The sequence below is a fragment of the Alexandromys fortis genome, unplaced genomic scaffold (genome assembly GCF_014885135.2).
Source record: "Alexandromys fortis isolate MF-2015 unplaced genomic scaffold, M_Fortis_MF-2015_v1.1 scaffold_90, whole genome shotgun sequence".
NCBI classification, from domain to species: Eukaryota; Metazoa; Chordata; class Mammalia; order Rodentia; family Cricetidae; genus Alexandromys; species Alexandromys fortis.
Window position 1 is genome coordinate 4,997,489 of NW_026067985.1, and position 22,522 is coordinate 5,020,010.

At 47.9% G+C, this 22,522-nt stretch overlaps 1 protein-coding gene across 10 annotated transcripts in view; it reads right to left on the bottom strand.

Annotated features, from left to right (window-relative positions):
• The window catches only part of Cit (citron rho-interacting serine/threonine kinase), a 175,807-nt gene extending 160,483 nt beyond the window's left edge, over positions 1–15,324 (bottom strand). For 9 of the 10 annotated variants that reach the window (XM_050159019.1, XM_050159018.1, XM_050159017.1 and 6 more), the window contains exons 1-3: positions 15,276–15,324; positions 13,898–14,017; positions 6,256–6,397 (exon numbers count right to left, since the gene is read on the bottom strand). In XM_050159019.1, the coding sequence (XP_050014976.1) occupies positions 6,256–6,397; positions 13,898–13,993 (238 nt within the window). In that variant the 5' untranslated portion in view covers positions 13,994–14,017; positions 15,276–15,324. The remainder of the gene's footprint in view (positions 1–6,255; positions 6,398–13,897; positions 14,018–15,275) is intronic. The other variant, XM_050159012.1, reaches the window with a different exon arrangement.
• Positions 15,325–22,522: the final 7,198 nt, after the last annotated feature.

Here is a 22,522-nt window from a genome sequence, read left to right on the forward strand (position 1 = left end):
ACGCCTGCAATTTGTCCTCTGACCTATACACATGCACACGCACATGCACACACACGTGTAAAATAAAGTAGAACCGACATGCCTACAAAAAGAAGCCAGCATGGACACAAACTTGGGGGTTGCACAGCATTTCCCCTTTGTTCTCGATCACCATGCCAAGCCCCGTCTACTCCCCCCCCCCCCCCCCCCCCCCCCCCCCCCCCCCCCCCCCCCCGCCCTTCCTGGGCTTCCTTCATGTCAAGTATTTGAGTGCTGAGTTATAATTAACCGGACGTGCTGGCTCGCAGCTTTCTGTGTTTGAACCTGACTTGGCTGCCGCTGTACACAAGGCCAATCTCTCTTCATTTTCTTTAGGGCCTTGGGCCCCAAAACTGCTTACGATGTTGCCCGACTCAGAAACCCTGGGCCTGTCACTGGGGACGATCTGGCTTCTAAATCACACACGTTAGACAAACTGCTTTGTGGGGAAAATGATGATGCCTTCAGAAGTGCAGGAAAGCATTGCAAATCTCTTTCCCCCTCCCCCCCCCCGAAGGCTTTGCATTATTAGGGTGAATAGGTGAGGTGCTGGAATCAAGCCCCTGGCTGTTTTAGAAAAGAGAAATGGGGGGAACGCTGCACAGCTTCTCCCCATACCAGCTGCTTCTGTGACCCCAGAACCATATGGACTCATCATCCCCTTGAACTTTCAGTGTTTATGGGTCCAGTGGGCCCTGAATATTGAGGCAAACCAAGACAGAGGACGTTAACGAAAACACAGCCCAGGTTGTGGCTTTGTTAGACAGACAACTGGACCCGTGGGGGTGAGGGGAACAAAAAGTCAACCCAGCAGAATCAACAGCTTCCTTCCCGGAACTTCAGTCCAGCCTTTCAAGGTCTAGGAATCCATCCTTCACAGAACCCTCAACACCGGCTCGAAAAGATGTGCAAGAAGAAGCTCATGACGAAAACTAAACAGAAAACACTCAGAAGCAACCTACCCTAAACCTCCATCAGCACTAGTAATAATCTAAACATCAACTCAGGACAGCAGGGCTACATGGGGAAGCGCTGTCCAAAAAGGAAAAAAAAAAAAAGGTTCATTTATTTTTGTGTATGAGTGTTTTTGCCTACATGTATGGTGTACATAATCCAGAAGAGGGCGTTAAATCACCTTGATGCTTGTGAGCTTCCGTGTGTGTGTGTGTGTGTGTGTGTGTGTGTGTGTGTGTGTGTGTGCTGGGAACTGAACCCAGGCCCACACCTGTGTACTTTAATATGTAACATGAGATCACTGTGATACTCCTTCATCACGCTGAGCAGTTAGCATTTCTTTGTCCCATCAGCATAGTCTCCTGACTCCAGAACATGTATGACGAGGCTGCTGCCTGGGAGGTTAGGCACACTCTTTCATGCTCACCTAATTAAGCAGGTATACACTGAGATGACAGACAGGATAATATAGCAAAAACATAACACAGTAGGATGGTCCTTTATTACCATTATCAAGTACTACATATAATTGCACATGTTCTGTTCTCATGGGGCTCACAGCACAGGTTTATATAGAACGGTACCATCATAAATACATCTGTAATGCATGGTGGGACAAGTCAGAATGGCTGCCGCGTGCCTGGCGGCAGACGCCGTTTAGTCCACTTTAGCCTGTTGGAACCTATCACATAACTGTTGTTCTTGGAGCACTCAAGTGTGGCGCCCAGCGGCACCCCTGTATCTGGAATAGCTAAAGCATCATCTGGTGTGTATCTTAAAGAATATCAGCTCAGCAAGTGCACTGCTAGGTAAACAAAGTGCAAAGAGGCCGATGTCACTTCCGTGAGCTCACACACCGGCGCACACAGCGACCCTCAGACACACACACACATACATCAAATTCTTTAAAAATTAGAGGAACGGGGGTTAGAGAGATGGCTCAGAGGTTGAGAGCACTGCCTGGTCTTCCAGAGGTCCTGAGTTCAGTTCCCAGCACCCACATGGTGGCTCACACCCATCTGTAATGAGATCTGGTGCCCTCTTCTGGTGTGCAGCCATTCATGCAGGCACAACACTGTATTCACAATAAATAAATGTATAAAAGAAATTAAAGACATGAAGTGAGTGGCAAATATTAAGTCACATGCTTTATGTAAAGATAAACAAGTGTGTTTTGGTTTGGTTTGAGACATGTGTCACCACACGCAGAAAACAGATAACTTCTTAAAGAAATAAGTAAATAAGCAGCTATTGTAACACCATTCTATATCTCAAATATAGAGTTAGGTGTCACTTTAAAAAATACACAAATTATATAAGCATTTGTTTTATATAAGAGGGCACAAGGTCCCCTCGAACTGAAGTTAGACAGCTGTAAGTTGCCATGAGGATGCTGGGAACCAAACCCAGGTTATTTGTAACAGAAGCAAATGCTCCTCACTGGTAAACCATCTCTCTAGTCCCAAGAGAGAATACTTTTTAAAAGAATTCGTAGGCAAGGTGTGGTGGCACATGCCTTTAATCCTAACACTCGGGAAGAAGAGGCAGGTGCATCTCAGGGCATTCAAGGCTAGCCTAGTCTATATAGTGAGTTCCAGGACTGTCAGGGATACATAGGAAAATCCTGTCTCAAAAAGAGAGAAACAGCAGCCAAATACAGTGACTAGCCTATACCATCTCGGTTTGTGTAAGCATCCTATGATAGCCACATGATGACAAAAATCACCTAATGATGCAACCAGAACATGTGTCCACAGTTAACCAAGGTAGAGCTGCAGCTGAAGACAACAACGCCTCCCCTGGTTCCCGGACTCTCATTCCCTGCCCTCCACCGGCTCAAGGTCACGGCATCTGTGGGAAGCACCACTTCTGGCCACCTCTCCATCCATTTCCTCTGCAGCTCCGGAGTAAAGCTCCACTCCTTCAAACATGGACAGTGGCGGCTGATGGACCCTTCTCCACATGCGAAAGCAAAGCTCACATTCTGAAATAGAACCTCAAAGGGGATGAGGGCAGGGGGTGGAGCTCACACTAACGTAATCACCGGATCTCAATCATGGGCTCTTCAGGGTCCTCACCAGGAAGCCTCTTCAAAAAATATGGAACAGTTTCCCGGAAGAACATCTACTAGAAAAAATCTCCACTCCACTGGCACCAGCTCCTGATTACACCCCGCTTCTCTATGATTGACTGCTCTTAAGGGTCCCCAGGGTCTCAAACCTAACGAAGGGGCTGGAGCGAGTTCCTCCAAGTTCTGCCCCCTCCCACTGCCTACTTGATAATTTCCATATTCAAAAGAAACCAGAGGAGCAGTCAAAGAAACTCAAGTGCCAGTAAATACCTCAAGGACATTCTGAAGATACATAACTGGTGGCTGGCCAGAGTGGACACTGTGGTCAGCGGGCAGTGTCTATTGACAAGCCTGGTGTCCTAGTGACTGCTGTCACTGAGACAAAATAGCCTGACAGAGCAACTAAGGGTACAGTCCCAGGGTACTGTCCACCATAGTGGGAAGGGAAGGTCAAGGCAACAGGAGCCCAGGGAGGCTGGTCCCAACATATTCGCTCACTTTCTCCTTTATACTGGGCCAGCAAACTAGCCCCGGAAATGGTGCAATTACAGAGGGAGTCTCCCGACAGGACATGACAATGGCAGAGGTCAGGTCTCCCTATAGAAAGTGATGTGTTCATAGTGGCGAGCCTCCCTACAGAAAGTGGCGCAATTAGTGGGCGGGTCTCTATACAGGAAGTGATGCAATTACAGTGGGTGGGTCGCCCTATCTCAACCTAATCAAGATAATGTTTTTGTTGGTGGCTGTCCTGGAACTCACTCTGTAGACTAGCCTGGCCTAGAACTCAGAGATCCACCTGCCTCTGCTTCCCACGTGCTGGGGATTAAAGACCTGCTCAAGATAATCTCTTTCCCCGGGTGAGGGAACTGAGAGCAGACAAGGTGCACACAAGCCAGTGAAGCCCTTGTTAATGTTTGAATGTGAAATGGTCCCCACAGGCTCCTGTACTTAAACACTGGGTCCCCAGCTGGTGGCACTGTTTTGGTCGGCTGTGGGCCATTCAGGAAGAGACGTGGATTTGAGTGGCTGGAATGTGGGCCTTGAAGCTCATAGACTTCTCCTCCTGCCCAAGCTCGTCGCTTCCTGGTCAGCACTCTGTGACAAGGGGTTGCTACAAGGCCCTGCCGCCACTCCTCTGCCATGAACTCTTTCACACTGTGAGCCAAGACAAACCCCTTTTCTCTTGATTTGCATCTGTTGGCTACTCCATCACCGTGGCAAGGAAAGTGGGCTCGCTGGTTTTCCTTCCTCAACACCCACACAGAGATACCACCATAGGCTGCAGAAGTCCACCTCCCGGCAAGAGTCGTCCTGGAGGGTGCGCCTTTGAAAAGGACCAGCGGAACCCTGATGCCCCTTCCCTCTTTCCCGTTCATTCCTAGCCATGACGTAAGCACCACACACTCTTACCGGGATATATTGCCTGGTCACAGGCGCCAAAGCAACCAGCCAAAGACTGAAACCCCAAAAGTACAGGCCCAAACGATCCTTTCATCTCCCGCACTCCGCAGCCATCCCGGGTGTTTGATGACGGTAACAGAAAGGTGCCTGACAACAGCCAAGGATCTTACATCCTCAAAAAACTCAAGGCAGGGCGGTGGTGGGGCAAGTCTTTAATCTCAGCACTCAGGGAGGCAGAGGTGGTGGATCTTTGTGAGTTCAAGGTCAGCCTGGTCTACAAGAGCTAGTTCCTGGACCCCTAAGACTGTTACACAGAGAAAACCTGTCTCAAAAAACCAAAAAAAAAAATAAAATAAAAAATAAAGGGAAAGAAAGAAAAAAGAAAACCTTCAAAACAGCCTGAGCTTCAGTGCTCTTGTACACTCAGGGCCACTGTGGGGAAGCCTGGCCTTCGAAGCTAGAACCCTCATAGGTCAGGGGTTTCCCAGGCCTTTTCTTAAAAGGTCACGTGGGAGAAAGTTCAGGCTTTGGAAAGTCACATCGCTCCTGTTCCAAGCATTCTAATGTGTGACTGAAGCACACAGGGGGGGGGGGGAGTTGGTTCCCCTAAGCTTTGTTTACACCCGGAGTTCACAGTTTCCAGGCCCTCACTTTAAAGGCCACACAGAGAAACCACAGGGAGCATAAGACTCTGATCTCCACGAGAGAGGCATGGGTGGACAGGTTGAGTCTGCTTTCATCCCAAAATCTCAATGGAGCTCAGCTTTCCAGCCAGGACTACAGACACTGAGCAAGCCATCTAGAACATTCCATCTTAAGAGCCCGGAGCGTGCAATTTTAGCCAATACATCACAGAGCAGAGGAATCCCCAGATGAAGGCATTTGAACCATGAACCCAAGATGAAGCGATACAAAACTATCCTTTTCGGCCTCTACAGGCTGGAGTGCTTGGTTAGATGGCCATGTCAGATGAGGCGGTTTCTCAGATCTGTCACGACTGACTACATAATCCTGGGTGTTGTGCATGCGTCACAGGACCCCGGCTCGCCCAGTAGCACCCTCCCCTGCCCCGGCTGTGACAACCAGAAGGGCCTCCCAGTGCTTCTCTAAGAGATGCTGAAGGAGCAGGATGCCCACTGACTGAAATCACCAGTGGAAAATACAAGCAGATGTGGCATCAGCACCAGCACCCAACTGCCCCAACACAGGGAGGCGAGCAAAATCAGAAACGCAGTCAAAGTCAGCTGAGCCATGACATCAGAGGCCCAGGTCACCCTGCCTTCATCAGCTGCTTCTCCATGTCTTATGACATCAGTGGTATAAAGCAAACAATCCAGGGAGCTGGTGGTGTAGCTCACTGGCACGGCATATGCACGCCATGAGGGAGAGCGAGAAGGAGACACCAGATTCAGGATCATCACCGTATTCGTCTACTATCATGATTTTAAACAAATTATCTTACTGAATTTAAACACAATGGCCCCTAAACACTGCACCTACTCTGCCTGAAGGACAGGTTGGCTCAGAGTATAAGAACAGAGCTAAGTCTCTGGGACCAGTCCTGCCTGAAGGAAGCATCCTTGGATTTCTGTCCCATGAGTCAACATAATTCCCTTTTGAACTGAATCCATCCCTTGTAGTGAGAAGCTGGACTGAAGTCTGGTCTCCAGGTTACAACCAGGCAATCTGTATACCCCCCTGGGTCAGTCTTATGCAGACTATGGTTTTCTGCAGCTTCCGCCCACGTCTTCTGCCTCCAGCATCCCTGCTTCTGACAGGGGAGACGTGGAGAGCGAGTTCCCCCGACTTACACTTCTGGACAAAGCTGCTCACGTGCTTCATCTTCATCAGGGCGGGCTGGCTGCACTCTTCAAAGAGAACAAAGAGGCCGTCTAAGATCCCTTCCCGGGAAAGAGCAGACTGCTGCTGTTGAATCATGACGGGCGCTTTCCCCTGAAAATGGCAAACAGCAGATGGAGATTCTGTCAATAATGAAAAGCTCTGATCAATAACATCCACGCAGAGTAAATCACAAGCGCCCTGACCAGCTACCTGCTCACAACACACCGGCAACGATTCTGGGCCCATTAAGTGATTATTTGCATGGGTCCATTGTGCAGGGTTTTTCACCTGCATCTGGGGAAAAGACTTGACGAGACCACCGTCCCTGTAAATGGTCATTCCTGCCTGGAGTCTGAGCTTCATGGGAACAGTTACTGCGGACCCCGCAAGTTTTGAGATGATTCCGTATCTCCTCAACAGGAAACAATGATTGCCACCCCTTCCCCATGTGGCTGGACGCCTGCTAACACAACTTCAGCCTCTTTTAATTCATCTCAAGTAGCAGAAATGGATGCCTACCGTGAAGCCGAATTTATTCATGATCTGTGGGATCAGTTACAGATTGGCAGACTGTGTCTAGCCCACAAACATGTTTTGTTTGGCTTAAAGTATTTAAAATAATTTGAATTATCTGCCAATATTTTTAAAATTTTTAAATCAGATTTTATACACACACACACATGCGCACACAACACACACACACACATCAGAATATCTGTCTTTTCCTGAAGTGCCAGTGGATCTCGCAATATTGCCCTGTTCTGCCTGGTAACACAGCAGGAGCTGAGTGATGTCGCCCTCTTGGTGGGGGCGCTAAAGTCACTGTAGATTTGACTTGCGGTCTTCTGTCTGGCCAGCTTGAGTCATTTATGCCTACTGTTTGGCCTCCAAGACCTGAGTTGGCAACCCTTGGTTTAGAGCAATGATTCCCGTGTGAGGCCATGGATTGTGGGGCAATCTCTCTGTGTAAAAACAGCTAAAGGAGGGAGGCACAGAAAGGAGATTTTTAAGAGTTCAGGGGCTAGGGTGATAACTCAGTTGGTAAAGTACCCATCACACAAGAATAAAGACCTGAGTTCGGATCCCCAGAACCCATGTAAAATATCTGGGCACAGTGGCAAGTGCCTGCCACCCCAACACTGGGGGATGGGACATGGATTCCTGAAGCTTACTGGCCAGCTCATCCTGTGGAACTGCTGAGCAGTGAGAGATCCTATCTCAAAATGTTACAGCGGAGATCAGCCAAGGAAATCTACCCAACGTCTACAGCTGTCTACACACAAATACACACGAACACATGCGTGCACATACACATACCAAGGGAATATACCCGATGTCTACAGCTGGCCTACACACACACACACACCAAGAAAATCCACCCAACATCTACGGCTGTTTACACACAAACACACACATGCATGCACACACATATGTGCACACACACACAAAGGAAATACACCCAATGTCTATGGCTTGCCTACATACACACACACAAGTTCAATGCATCGTCATGCCTACAATCTTAGCACGTGAGAGGCTGAGGCAGGAGGATTATGAGTTCAAAAAAGGGGGGGGGATCAAAAGAGAGCCACTACCGGTTCCCGGCACACGCCACATGTCCCTCGGAATCCACCATCCATTCGCACAGGTGCCATCCCCGAGACTCACTTTAAACGGCAGAACGGCACAAATCACAAATGGCAGTGCGCTGGCTCAGGGCACAACTTCCAGACACCAAACAGACTTTGCCTTGGTTCTTTTTTGGGAAGGCAGTTGCCATGCACAGAAGTTTAGGCGACATTTAGGGTTTGGCAAAACAAGAGAGACCTGCCTCAAAACACAGGGAGACGACTCCTCCAGACTTCTCTAAGTTACACTGTGATACCCATGCACAACGGCACGTGCACACATGTGCCCAAGGATAAATAATTCCATTTAAAAATAAACAGCCAGCCGGGCAGTGGTGGCACACGCCTTTAATCCCAGCACTCGAGAGGCAGAGGCAGGCGGGATCTATGTGAGTTCGAAGCCAACCTGGTCTACAAGAGCTAGTTCCAGGACAGGCTCCAAAGCTACAGAGAAACCCTGTCTTGAAAAACAAGAAACAAAAAATAAAAAACAAAGAAAACAAACAAAGAAAACAGCCAGCTTCAATAAGGTCATGGGACAGAGGTAGTTGACCACAGGGAAAGTCTTATCCTCTCTGAGGAGCAGATGAGGATGGGGTGGGAAGAAGGTGGGGGGACTGGAATTAGTTTGTAAAATAAATAAATTTATTAAAAAAAAAATAAATAAGCAAGATTGCCTTAGTGAGCAGTCAGTGCCTAGATTCTACTGACCCAGGTGTAATCTCAGTGGATTGTGAACTGAGTAACCACAGCTGATATCATGGGGAAAAGCAAGCCCATCCACTGAAGCACAGCCAACCTGCTGGGCTTTGTTGTCTGTTTGCTTGCTTGTTTGTTTTGAAACAAGGTCTCCATCCTGGCTGGCCTTCACCTCACAGAGATCCACCGCCTCTACCTCCAGAGAGCTGGGATTGAAGGCTGCACCACCAGGCCTGCTGGAAAACCCTAGGAAAAGGCGTCACTATACCTTTAAACTGTAGGGCTTGTTATACAACACTGGGCGGCATAAAAGAGCAGCTGCATCTGAATCACTAGAGAATCACAAGAGAACAGATTCTTTGGCCCTATTACCAACCTCCTGAATTAAAATTTTCTAGACTGCAGTTTAGAACTGATTTTAATAAATTCTCCAGGAGACTCGGTCAAGTTGGGAAGTGCTGGGCCTTCCGGGGCCTTCCTGCCTGACCCTTCACCTGAGAGTTAAACCCAAGTAGACAAGGGGTTCCCAGAGACTCAAGGAGGCTTAAGCCCCATGGTACCTTCTCCAAAAGCTCAGGGGACACAAACTTGGAAATGGCCCTTTGTTCGGATGCTTTTTCCTCCTCTCTCCATGTTTCTTAAAATGCTCTTTCTTCAGGAAATGAAAAGACCAGAAAGTAATGGCTTTTTCCTATCATTTGTTTTCTACATCCTTGCTTGGCAGAATAAAAAGCTGGCAAAGCCCTGGCTGCCTGGTGATTTGCGAGATTTCTGTGGCTCTGGAAGTCTGCCAAGCACCAAACAGAAGTGCCCTGTGCAGGAGGGAGCCACACCGTCTGAGACCTCGTCTAAAGGACATACCTTAATAGAAAACAAACCAGCACTGTGTCTAACCGGCAGGGTGGCAGCCCGGTGTGGGGACAGCACAGTGGCCTCGGCAGGCACATGAGGCTCATGTACCCAGACACTTTGCCACAACCTTTCCTGGGGCAGGAGGCACTCATTGCTACTATCTGCATGCGGTTTACCCTCCAAGGGTTCGTGGGCTGCAAGCTTGGACCTCAGTGTCAAAGTGGTGGGAGCGTTAAAAGGTGGGTTAAGACCCTGTAGGAGGTTCTCTAGTCTTCAAGATCGGGTGAGACACTTATCTGCTCTCCAAGATACAAAATGTTTTTCTTAACCTTGGGAGATGGTAACAGGATGTTAGAAAGGGAGTAGGCCTGATCTTTTACTTCCTATCTTGCCCATGTGATTTCTGCACATGCCCCTGCCAGTTCAGAGCCAAGCAGAGCCAAGCAGAGCCAAGCAGAAGTCAGTGGCATACTCTTGAGTCTACAGAACTGTGAACTATGTGGCCTCTTTTGTTTATAAAGCACAAACCCTTGGGTACATTGTTATAGCAAAAAACAATCAACTAAAGTCACTGGACATTAAAAAGAGATGTAGTAAAAGTGCCCTGGTTTGCTTTCTACCTCTGTGACAAACACCCCGACAAAAGCAAGACGGGCAGGAACGGGGTCTTTCAGCTTACTGCCCATCACAGAGGCAAGTCAGAGAACTGGAGGGAGAAACTGAATCCGAAGCCATGGAAGAACACTGCTTACTGGGGGCTTGCTCGCTCTGACCCTCCCACATCGATCGCTAGTCAAGAAAACGCCTTACAAGCTTGCCTACAGTAGACCAAGCTGGTGAAGCATTTTTCCAGTTGAGGTTCCTTCTCCCTAGATGGATGACTCTAGTGTGTCAAACTGACCAAAAAAAAAAAAAAAAAAAAAAAAAAATCGGCACAAGGTTTTACCCAGAATCCTTCCCATAAGACATTTAAACATAAAACATGGTAGAGCAGCTCTGTCTGACACACGCTAGTAATGTGTCTTAGAAATCAGACAGTCCCAATGTTACCTAAGTGTCTCACAAGCTGCGTGACTTTAGGCCAGCCCCACGTCCCTCCTGTCCACACTGAAAATAACAGTTCTTACCGTTTATTATGAGGCTGAATCAAGAACCATAACTGTGACAACAATTATTCATCAGCCTTAAGCCCTTTTTTTAAATTTTTATTTTATGTGTGCAGGTGTTTTTCCTGCATGCTTGGTGCCCTCGGAGGCTAGAAGAGGGGATCAGATCCCTGGCACTGGAGTTACAGCCAGCTGTGAGCCGCCATGTGGGAGCTGGGAACTGAACTGGGGTCCTCTGGAAGAGCAGCAGTGTTCTCGATGGCTGAGCCGTCTCTCCAGCCCCATAGCACAGCCCTTAACAAATGAGGACCTGTTGGGTTTTTAGTTGGGCGTCTGTGTAAAGTAAAGCCATCAAGGGTCCTGTATGTGACAGCATTCAGACACTGAGGTCACAGACAGAGCACTCATCTGTGAGAACTGTCTCACGAGGTAAATAGGAACATTTCCACAGCACACCCCAAGTTACCAAGCTGTTCCCACTGTTTCCACGTTCCCCCCCTCTGAGGGGGGCAGTGAATGTCAGCAAGGCTATTACCCGCCATCATACAGACATCCCATGACATGAGATCATCATGACTGTGACCACAGTATGTGCGATGACCCATGTTGCCAACGGAACACAATTTAAGAGCGCCTTTCCGCACACACCCGTGAGGGATTATCTAGATTGCAATCACTGAATGTGAAGACCCATCTCAGCTGTGGGCTGGACAAGACTGTTCCCCAAGCAGGGGACCCTGGACTGTGTAAATGCAGGACAGAGACTTAGCAACAGCAGCATGACTGCCGATGATGTCACGTGACCAGCTCCCTGCCCTGACTGTCGTGGGCCCAAAGGCTTTCGCCAGAGCATCCTGCCACAGAAACACGAAGAGAAACTGAGACATGAGGCTACAATTAGTATTAACGACAAATACCGGGCTAGAGGACACCTCGGCAGTTCAGAGCCTGAACAGCTCTTGCAGAGGATGAGTCTGGTGGCCAGCACTCACATCAGGCAGCTGACTCCAGCGCCAGGGGACCCGATGCCCTCTTCAAGACACCAGGCACCTCCATTCACACATGCACAGCACATTCTGAGGTATATAATTAAAATAAAATGGATTTTTTTTTTGAGACAGGATCTAACTATGCAACCCTGAATGACAAGAACCTCATTATGTAGCCCTGTCAGGCCTTGAACTCACAGAGATCTGCCTGCCTCTGCCTCGGGGTGCTGGGACTAAAGGCGTGCACCATCAAGCCCAGCTGGATCTTTGAAATCTTTTTTAAAAAACGAATTAGCATTCTTACTTTTTTTTTCTTTTGTTTTAAGACAGGATCTTACTACTTTGCTCAGGTTGGCCTCAAACCTGCTAAGTAGCCCAGGATAGCCTCAAGGCTCATTTATAAAGGACTTGCCAAGAGCTAGGCAAGGCACAAAAAACTTCATGTGGACCATCTCATTAACCCATCAATAACCCGATGGAAAAGGCACCTCGGCTCCTGCTGTAAGAGTAGATTTGAGCCTGGTGTGACGGCACATACCCAGTACTGTGGAAGCTGCAGCTGGAGGATCATGGGAATTTTCCAGGGCTGCCTGGACAATATCCCATTTCAGCAGGCCATAGCAGGGTACAGAGTCACTACAGCATGCAGAAGGCCAGGGTGAAGGTAAGTGTTAGGCATGGAGGTACATTTTTCAGCATAGGAAAATGAAGGCAGAAGGATCGTCAACCTGGGGTTGGAGTTCTAGGCCAAGCCAGCCTGAGCTACATAGCGAAACCCTGTTTTGAAAACAGGGAGGTGACTTGGAGGATAGTTAAAAGCATTTTTTAGACAGGCCTGATAACCTGAGTTTGAATATCCAGGGTCCACCTAAAAGCCAGATATGGTAGCGTAAGAACCTCTAATCCTAAATGCCCCCACAGGGAATAGAATCTGAGACTAGAGAATCACAAGTTCAGCTAGCCTCGAAAACACAACATTGAACAAGAGAGAACTCAGTCAAAAAAAAAAAAAAAAAAAAAAAAAAAAAACAGGATGAAGCCAGGCACACACCTTTAATCCCAGCACTCAGAAGCAGAAGCGGGGGGATCTCTGTGAGTTCAAGACCAGCCTGGTCTACAGAGTGAGTTCCAGGACAGCCAGGGTTACACAGAGAAACCCTGTCTCAAAAAGAAAACAAAACAAAAACAACAAAAATAAGGACAAGACAACAAAGATTATCATCCTTGGTCCTCCACTCGAGTGCCACGGTGCATGAACACAAAGGCACAAGAACACGCACGCATACCTCTACATGTCCTACACGCATTCATCACAAACACACACGGAGTTGAGGCCAACCTGTGCCACATAAAACCCTGCTTTGGAATAAATAAATAAATAAATAAATAAATAAATAAATAAATAAATAAGAAATAAAAAGCAGATTCAAATTAATTTACCCAAAGCAACACAACTAACAAATGCATGCCGGACGATAGGACTATAGCTTTAAGACGTCCGTCTTCACCACTCCCTGTTTGTCCTAACTTGTGACTCCACAAGCCAAGCAAGGACCTATTTCACCAGAGTCCCACATACAACAGAAACAAACAGGTTAGGAGACTGCTCAGAAACAATTTCAGGACATCTGTCCTTATAGGATGAAGGAAATGTTAGGTGCCTCCCAAGGGATGTGGTTACCCAGGTGTGGTATTTTATCTAAACAGCAGATGGACAGCCACCAAGTGTGGTGGCGCACGCCTTTAATCCTAGCACTCAGGAGGCACAGGCAGGTGGACCTCTGTGAGTTCGAGGCCAGCCCGGTGCCCATAGAAAAATTGCAGGACAGCCAGAGCTATGTAATAAAAAAGAATTTATCTTTTAAAAAAGAAAAAGCAGACATTCCTTGTACAAAAGAAGTTTGTGTCTCCACTGGGGCTTGTTGACTGACTCCTCTAGAGGACCGCAGTTGGGTCCCAGCACCCACATCGGCCGCTCACAAACACCCGTAACTCACGTACCAAGGGATCTGAAGCCTATCGCTGGCCTCTCTCTCTGGGTACCCAGACACACACACACACACACACACACACACACACACACACACCACGCTTAAGAAGTCCCTTTGTTCTTTTCTTTAACTGAAAGGACGAGGTTTAGAAGTGTGAAGTCTGAGAGATGAGGTGTCTCAAGGGCAGGTCCAGCCATGGAACCGTCTGCACAGTGGCACCTTTGTCCAGCTCAGTTCGGTCATGTAAAACAGCAAACGGGATTCCCCCAAGAATATCCGTCTCATACAATCAGAGGCAATGACCGTAACAGCCGAGGGTGCGCATCATTGGCAGGCAGCCTCCTACCTGGAAAAACGCATTTAGCCTGGAGGCCCGACTGGCAATGGGCTCGCAGGCACTGGCATCCAGTGGGTTCCGCACTCCATACTTGAACTTCAGCATCTCTCCGCCGACGCCCGAAGGACACTGGGGAAAGTCACGTGTGTACTGACATTAGGGCAGGAAGGGCTTGACAGGATCCCATCTCCCTAAACACATCAGGAGGAGGGCGCTTCCAGCCGCCGCAGCACTGGGCAGGCACGTGGTGCATACATACATACATGCAGGCAAAATACTCATACACATAAAGAACAGAAATAAATCGTTTTTAAAAGCACTGACAGCCACTGTTGGACTAGCCAGACTACAGCAGGTAAGCCACTCCAGTCAGTCCCCACTTGTTTTCTCATTCTGTCAGTCTGCTCCTCTGGTGAACCCCGGCTACTACAATACCTTACACCTCATATGCTAACTTTAAAAATTTAAAAAGGTATATAAACAGTAATATTCAGAAATTACAAAATTAAAAACTCTGCCTAAAATAGATGCAACGTGTGGAACCAAGCCCTGAAGGGGATGGCCAGCGAGCCCTGCAGGTTATCTGGGAGAAGAACAGCGCACTGTCCCGGGAGGGTACAGAGGGCACTGCTCCTGAGGAAGGACGTCTGGCCTGACACAGCAGAAAGCCCAGAGGGCCACACAGGGAGGAAGACAAGAAGACAAGAAGGAGGCACCAGTTTAGACGTGGAAGAGGATGAAGGAACTGGAACAGAGAGGTTAAGTAAGTGAGTTAAGATCACACAGATAAAGGGAAGTGCCGGCAAGAACAACGCAGGGAAGGCTTGCAGGAGGCACAGGCTACAGGGGACTCAGTCCTCTTTAAGGAGCCCCTGGATCCAGAGCAGCACAGCCCGGACTCCCCTCCACAGGCTTCCCCCAGCACACCCCAGGGCTGCACCCACAGACCCAGGGCTGCACTCACTGACCCAGGGCGGCATCAACAGACCCAGAGCTGAATCCAAAACCCCAGAGCTGTCACGACATATCCAGGGCTGCCCCCCATAGACCCCGGGGTTACACCCACAGACCCAGGGTTGAACCCACAGACCCAGGGCTGAACCCATAGACTCCGGAGCTGCACCCAGAAACCCTGGAGCTGCACTCACGGACCTAGGGTTGAACCCACAGACACTGGGACTACCCCAGTACACGTCCGGACTGCAACCTCAGCAGACCCTCATGGGCCCCTGAGATCCTGAGGCTCCCAGCCGCAGAAGGCAAAGTGGGCATCAGTATGGGACCGGGCCATCCGGGAAGACCCGGGAAAGGGGAGTCCCCTCCCGACCCTTTCCACACACACACCCCAGACACAGACACACTTACACACCACACGACCCAAACTCACATGCTGCAGACCCCCGCTTACACTCGCCGCGCTCCGCCCTGAGCCTCCCGCCCCGGCGTTTGAGAAAAACGGCATGGGCGGGTCTCAGCCGTGCTTAAACCAATCAGCGCTCGCCGTCGCTGATGGACAGCAGGGGGTCTCCTCCAGGACCTGCCCTGGTCTTGGAGGGCTGGAGGAAGTGAAATAAGAAAACCAATCAGAGCTTTTCTTGCCTTGACTGGCGACCAATAGGAAGAGGGCAAGGGCGTTCGGGCGGGGCAGGGCTGGGAAGTTTGAAATTGGCGGTTCGCAGGATGCTGTGTTTGGAGTGTGGGGAGGCTCCCGGGAGCCTGGGGTGGTGTCCTTTGCTGCCCGGGCGCCTGCGGGGAGTCTGACCTCTCTACCTGGACCGCCCGCTCCTGATAGGGATGTTAGGAATCAAACTCCAGTCTTCTGCAAGAATGCGCTCAGCTGAGCCATCTCTCCTGCCAAAAGTGGGCGCTGCGGTTACTTGGGGGGTAATCCGGGGGCTCTGCGGTACAGCTGAGCAGGGAGTTGAACTCAGTGCAGCCTGCCTGCCTTGTCGCACCTCTGGATTGACCCGCAGCAGAAAGGTGAAGATGTCCCTACAAAGACTTAAATCTATTTAAGCCAAGATCATAACCTCCAAATGACAAAGCACAATGACCGTCCGTGTACGGAGGAAAGTGCCCAGTCTGGTTAGCAATGGGTGGGGGTGAGGGGATGGAGTGAAAGCTGCGCTGGGTCTGTGTGCATTCACCCCGGGGATAGAATGAATTGGCTATGGAGGGAAAATCTCTGAAAGGGAGTTTGGTATTTGCTAACCCTGAGGCTCTGTACACTCTGTGACTACTAGGGATGGCTTCTCTGCATTAATTATGAAACCGAGAAATGCATACGAGAAAGCAAGTTCAGAACGATGTTGTCGGACAGAACAGCCAAGCTGGAGAGGTGGCTCAGCGACACTGCCTGGGGACCTGCCTTTGGTTCCCAGCACCTCCTTCAAACCCAGCACAACTTCCCGTAACTGCTTCCAAAGAATCAAATGACCAATTCGGGCTTCTGTGGGCACCTGCACTCACATCCACATATCCACAGACTCGAACCACACACACACTCTCTAAAGGGACGGACTATATCACAGATGTAAAATATCGAGACAGCAAAGCCAGGAGGAGAGGCATCTAAGGTTGGAATGGAAGCTTTTCAAGGAACCAGGAGAAAGGCACTGACCTATTTCATGACCTGATGAGAATATAAATGTTGTTTTCTTAATTATACATTTAGATTTTCCTCTGTGCAGGGCTGAAGCGATGTCTCAGCAGTTATGACCCCAGCCCTCCCTCTTTCAGAAGACTCAAATCTGGTTCCCACCATCCATGTCAGGGGGTTCACGGTCGGCTGTAACTCCAGCTCCAGGAGGTCCAACACCCTCCTCTGACCTTCATCAGCATCTACACACATCTCTCACGTACCTCCATACACATCCACACAAAGCCACATAATTCAAAAAATAAGCAAATAGCTGGGCATGGTGGTGGGCCCTTTTAATCCCAGCACTTGGGAGGCAGAGGCAGGTGGATCGGATCTTTCAGTTTGAGGCCAGCCTGCTCTACAGAGTGAGTTCCAGGACAGTCAGGGCTACGCAGAGAAACCCCTTCTCAAGCAAACAAACAAAAAGTATTTGTTTTCCTGTGTGTTAAGAAAAACTGTAGTATCTCATCCAGACTTAATTTTTTTTTTTTGAAATGGGATCCTAAGAAGCCCAGGCCAGCCTCAACCCCACTATGTAAGAGAAGCTGGCCTTTAGCTCTGAGCCTCCTGCCTCTACTTTAAGTGATGGGTTTACAGGTGTGTGCCTCTTAACCACTAATAGAGGTGTTGCATGGATCAAGCAAAGATTTCTTTCTGAAATTTAAATAGCACTGTAACATCCGACACGATCGTGAAGAGGGCTCTCAAATAGACACTATTTATAGTGCTTCTGCTTTACCAACAGACTCATCTGAAATGTAAGAAATCAAGCCTCAGAGGTTGGAGCAATGGCTCAGCTATCAAGAGCACTCAGTGTTCTTTCAAAGAACCAGAGTTTGGTTCCCAGCACCCAGGTCAGGTGACTCACAACAACTCTAGCTCTAGGGTATCCAGTGCCCTTTTCTGACCTCTGTAGGCACCTGCACTCACAAGTGCACACACACACACACACACACACACGCCAAAATATAAATTTTTAAAATAAAATTAAGCCAAAGCAGGGGTAACGTGTCTGCGTGCCTGCAACCTCAGCACTTGGGAGGCAAGAGGATCGGGAGTTGAAAGTCCCCCTGACTATATACTGAAACTGCGGACAGCCTGCTGAAAAGAAAGAAAGAAGCAGGGCGGTGGTGGCGCACACCCTTAATCCCAGCACTCTTAATCCCAGCACAGATTTCTGTGAGTTCAAGACCAGCCTGGTTTACAAGAGCTAGTTCCAGGACAGGCTCAAAAACCACAGAGAAACCCTGTCTCAAAAAAAATAAATAAATAAAAAAATAAAAAAGGAAAGAAAGGAGGGATGGAGGGAAGGAGAAAGGGAGAGAGATAAAAAGGAACACACACTAGTAAGTTAGGATTTGAGCTGGGCTCTATCATTCTAAATTCCTTTGTTTGTTTGTTTGTTTGTTTGTTTGTTTGTTTGGAGACGGGCTTTTTCTGTCCTGGAACTTGCTTTGTAGGCTTTGTTGACCAGGCTGGCCTTGAACACAGAGAAGTGCCTGCCTCTGCCTTGCTAGTGCTGGAACTAAATATGAATATGTTGCACCACCACTGTCCTGTTCTAAAGCCCATTTTTCTTTCTCTTTTTTTTTTTGTTTTTTTGTTTTTGTTTTTCGAGACAGGGTTTCTCTGTGGTTTTGGAGCCTGTCCTGGAACTAGCTCTTGTAGACCAGGCTGGTCTCGAACTNGAGACAGGGTTTCTCTGTGGTTTTGGAGCCTGTCCTGGAACTAGCTCTTGTAGACCAGGCTGGTCTCGAACTCACAGAGATCTGCCTGCCTCTGCGACCCGAGTGCTGGGATTAAAGGCGTGCGCCACCACCGCCCAGCTAAAGCCCATTTTTCATAACTACCAAATTGTAGTGACTTCTATTTTTGCCTATCCCAGCACCTAGCACAGGATAGATATTTATAAGCATGCTAACACAGTGGTAAAAAAAAATGACATCTTGAAATTTGCATGCAAATGGATGGATCTAGAAAAAAACATATTGAGTGAGGTAGCCCAGACCCAGAAAGACAAATATAATATGTACTCACTCTTAAGTGGCTTCTAGACATAAAGCAAAGGAAAAAAAAATCTACAGTCCACAACCCCAGACAACCTAGACAACAAAGAGGACCCTAACAGAGACACACAGAGATCTACATAGGAAGGAGAAAAAGACAAGATCCGAGTTAATTGGGAGTATGGGAGTCATGGGAGGGGGTAAAGGGAGGGGGAGAGAGGGAGGGGAGCAGAGAAAAATGTATAGCTCAATAAAAAAAAAACTATGTTAAAACTGAAAGACAGACTCCATGCTTGTTTGATAACAATTTGGCCTTCTCATCTAGAAAAACCTAAAGCATTGGTATGTACACTGGGACCACCAGAGGAGATTTAAAAACTACTAACCCATGGGTCAACAAGACGGCTGAACGTAAGGTGTCCGCAGCCAAGCCTGATGAATTGAGTTCAATCCTTGGGACCCCTATGGTGGAATGAGAGACCCAGTTCTCACCAGCTGTCCTCTGATCTCTGTATGCCTGCCATGCTATGCTCCCCTATGTGCACTTGCAAGCACACGCAAATGTAAACAAAATTTAATATATGAAACAAAAAGAATACAAATGCATGACCTCACCCGCTCCCAGCCTCGTTTCACTCTTCTGGATTTAGGGTATTTTAAAAGCTCCCTAAGTGATTCCAATGTGTGGTGTGCGCCCATCCCAAAGACCCGCAGTCAAGAGAGTGGGTACACTGCTAACTAAATAGCAGGTTGTTTTGCAATATTTTTGTGGGTGCAATACCGAAGACTCAACTGAGGTGTCCACGCACGCTTAGCATGCTCCACCCCAGACTCACCACAACCCTGCTAACCTGACTTCAGCACCAGCCTTTATTATGGAGAGTCTTCTCTGTAGGGAAAACCTACTCTCGAGCTGGCTCAGTCAAAAAAAAAACCTACATACGTTCATCTTCCTTGCTTCTATCCTGGGATCAGCCACGATGAAATCAACAGAAGGTGATGGTCAGGAAATTTAACATGAAGAAACCAGGAATCAGGACGACAGCTCAGTGGTGCAGTCAGTGCTTAGCAAATATGTTCTGAATCTGACCTCGGCAGCGCATTACAAGATGCCAGGAGTGCAATGGAGGCAGAGGCAGTTGGAGCTCTGAGGGGCCAAGGCCAGCCTGGTCAACAAAATGAGTTCCAGGAGAGCCAAGAATAGATAGTGAGACTGTGTCTCAGAAACAAAGAAGATGTATGTGGTAGAAATGGGCAAAAAGAAGGAGGAGGAGCAGGAAGAGGAGGAGGAGGGACCTGGAAAGTGCTAGGCTATCCTCAGATTAAAGAGTGGACGTTCATATATTTCATATCTTCATGAGGAGTGCCTCATATACAGATAGATACACAAAACAGGCACAGTGGTATGTACACTTAATCCCAGCACTTGGGAAGAGAAAGCAGGAGAATCAGGAGTTCAAGATCAGCCTCAGCTACATAGCAAGTTTGAGACCAGTCTGAACTAATGAGATCCTGTCTCATAGTGTGTGTTCATGTGTACGTGCATATATGTGTGTGTGTGTGTGTGTGTGTGTGTGTGTGTGTGTGCATGAGCACCTGAAATGCAAGCTGAAAGGTCTGAATTCAAACCTCAAACCCATGTAACACAGCTGGGCAAGGCTATGCATTTGTCAGCAGTACTGGGAAATAGAGATGGGAGGATCCCTGGGGCTTGCTTGGTGTGGGAGAATTGTCTGTATTCTGTCAATCACGTTTTAAATAAACGCTGATTGGCCAGGCAGGAAGTATAGGCGGGGTCAACCAGACAGGAAGTAGAGGCAGGGTGATGAGAACAGGAGTATTGCAGGAAGCAGGAAGCTCCCTCTGCATTCTGCCCAGGCCATGGAAGAAACAAGATGTAATCTACCAGGCTAAGAAAGGTACCGAGCCATGTGGCTAACATAGATAAGAATAATGGGTTAATAAAAGCTATAAGAGCTAATAAGTAGCCTGAGCTAATGGGCCAATCACTTTTATAACTTATGGAGATCTCTGTGTGATTTTCTTTGGGGCTTGCCGGCTGTGGGGTATCGGGCAGGACAGAAACCCCAACAAACAGGCCCTCCATGTTACACTTGCTCAAGCCTATCTAGCTGAATCCATAAGATCCTGGATCAAAGACAGACCCTGTCTCAAAAATACAAAAAAAAAAAAAACCTGGCTTCATTTCTGTGAAATTGCTCTTTGAAAATTTCATTTCCACGTGTAAGCCAACTGAGATACTACCATGATGGTGCTGATTTCCTTTGATGATGCTTACCATTCCTGTTAGCCACTGAACCTTTTATTATTTGTCTATTTGTAAAGTTTATTTGTCTTAACTCATTTAATAAATATACTGTTTACCTGCTTAAAAAAATGCAAGGTGGAGCGGGGTGAGTGGCACACACCTTTAATCCAAGCATGCAGAAGGCAGAGGCAGGTGGATCCCTGTGAGTTCAAGTCTACCCTAGTCTACATAATGAGACCCTGTATTAAATAAATAAATAAAAATATTCTCTCTCTCTTTCTCTCTGTGTGTGTGTGGGGGGGGTGTTTGTGCACACACGTGCACTGTAGAGAGCCGCATGGAGCCTCACCTGATGGCAATTATCACGCAATGATCATCAGCTGCTTGCATATGCGTGGACCTATGGGCAGTGCCCACCTGGCAATCTGGGGTTGGCGGCCCGTGCCTTTTTAAGGGCTGGGAGAGGTTTGCCCAGGGAGAGAGAGAGAGAAAGAAGGAGAGAGAGAAAAAGAAAGAGAACAAGGTCCTGAATAAACTGCCTAGCAAGAAGAGCTCCGGTGTTGCATCTTCCTTGCTGGTCGAGGTGGGCACGACAGTGCACATATTAATAAAGGTGCACATTGCATCTAGAAGAGGGTGACAGATGCCCTGGAGTGGGACTTAAAGGTGGTTATGACCCAGTTAATGTGGTTACTAGGAACCACACTTAGATTCTCTGCAAGAACAGTAGTGTTTTAACCACAGAGCCGTCTCTCCAGTCCCTCACGGGTTTTTTGTTTGGTTAGCTTATTGAGTTTTTGTAATTGTTACTGTTTGGTGGTCTCCTGATAACTTGTTTTTTGTTTATTTACATATTTTTTGGTGATTATATTTTAGTAAGCTCTTTAAGATTTTATTTTATGTGTATGGGTATTTTGTCTGCATGTGTATATGTATACCACATATATTCAACCCTGGAGGATTCTAGAAGTCAGATTCCCTGGAACTGGAGTTACAGGTGTTTGCAAGCAGCTATATGGGTGCTGGGAACTGAACTCAGGTCCTTGGTGAGAGCAGTGGATTAATCACACTTCTACGGCTGTGACTAAACACATGGCCAGAGATAACTTACAGAGGTTATCTGAGCATATGGTTCCAGAGGGAAAAGGGTCCATCATGCCTGGGAGGCATGGCCACCAGAACAGGAAGCTAAGACATCTTCAATGTCAAGCATGAAACCAAGAGAAGTATGTGGGATAGTTGTCCACTGTGTGAAGGTGTATTGCTGTAATTAGTGTAATAAAATTTTAAATGGTCAATAACTAGGCAGGAGGTATAGGCAGGTATAGAGAGAAGGAGGAGGAATCTAGGTCTGCAAGAGAGACAGCAGTAGACACGGAAGAAGCGCAGATTAATAGAAATGGGTTAATTTAAGTTTTAAGAGCTAGTTAAAAACAAACCTAAGATAAGGCCAGCTTTCATAATTAATAAGTCTCCATGTCGCTATTTGTGAGCTGGTATTCCAAAGAAAAATTCCATTACAGAGAGGGAACCCAAAATGGTGAGAGTCTTTTATTTCTCAAAGGCCACCTCAAGTGCCATGCCTTCTCCATCAAGGCCACACTTCCAAATCCTCGCCAAACAGTGCCACCAACTCAGGGTCAAATATTCAAATGTCCAAGACCATAAAGGACATTTTAGTCAAACCAACCCATGCAGCAAGTGCTCTTAACTGTTGA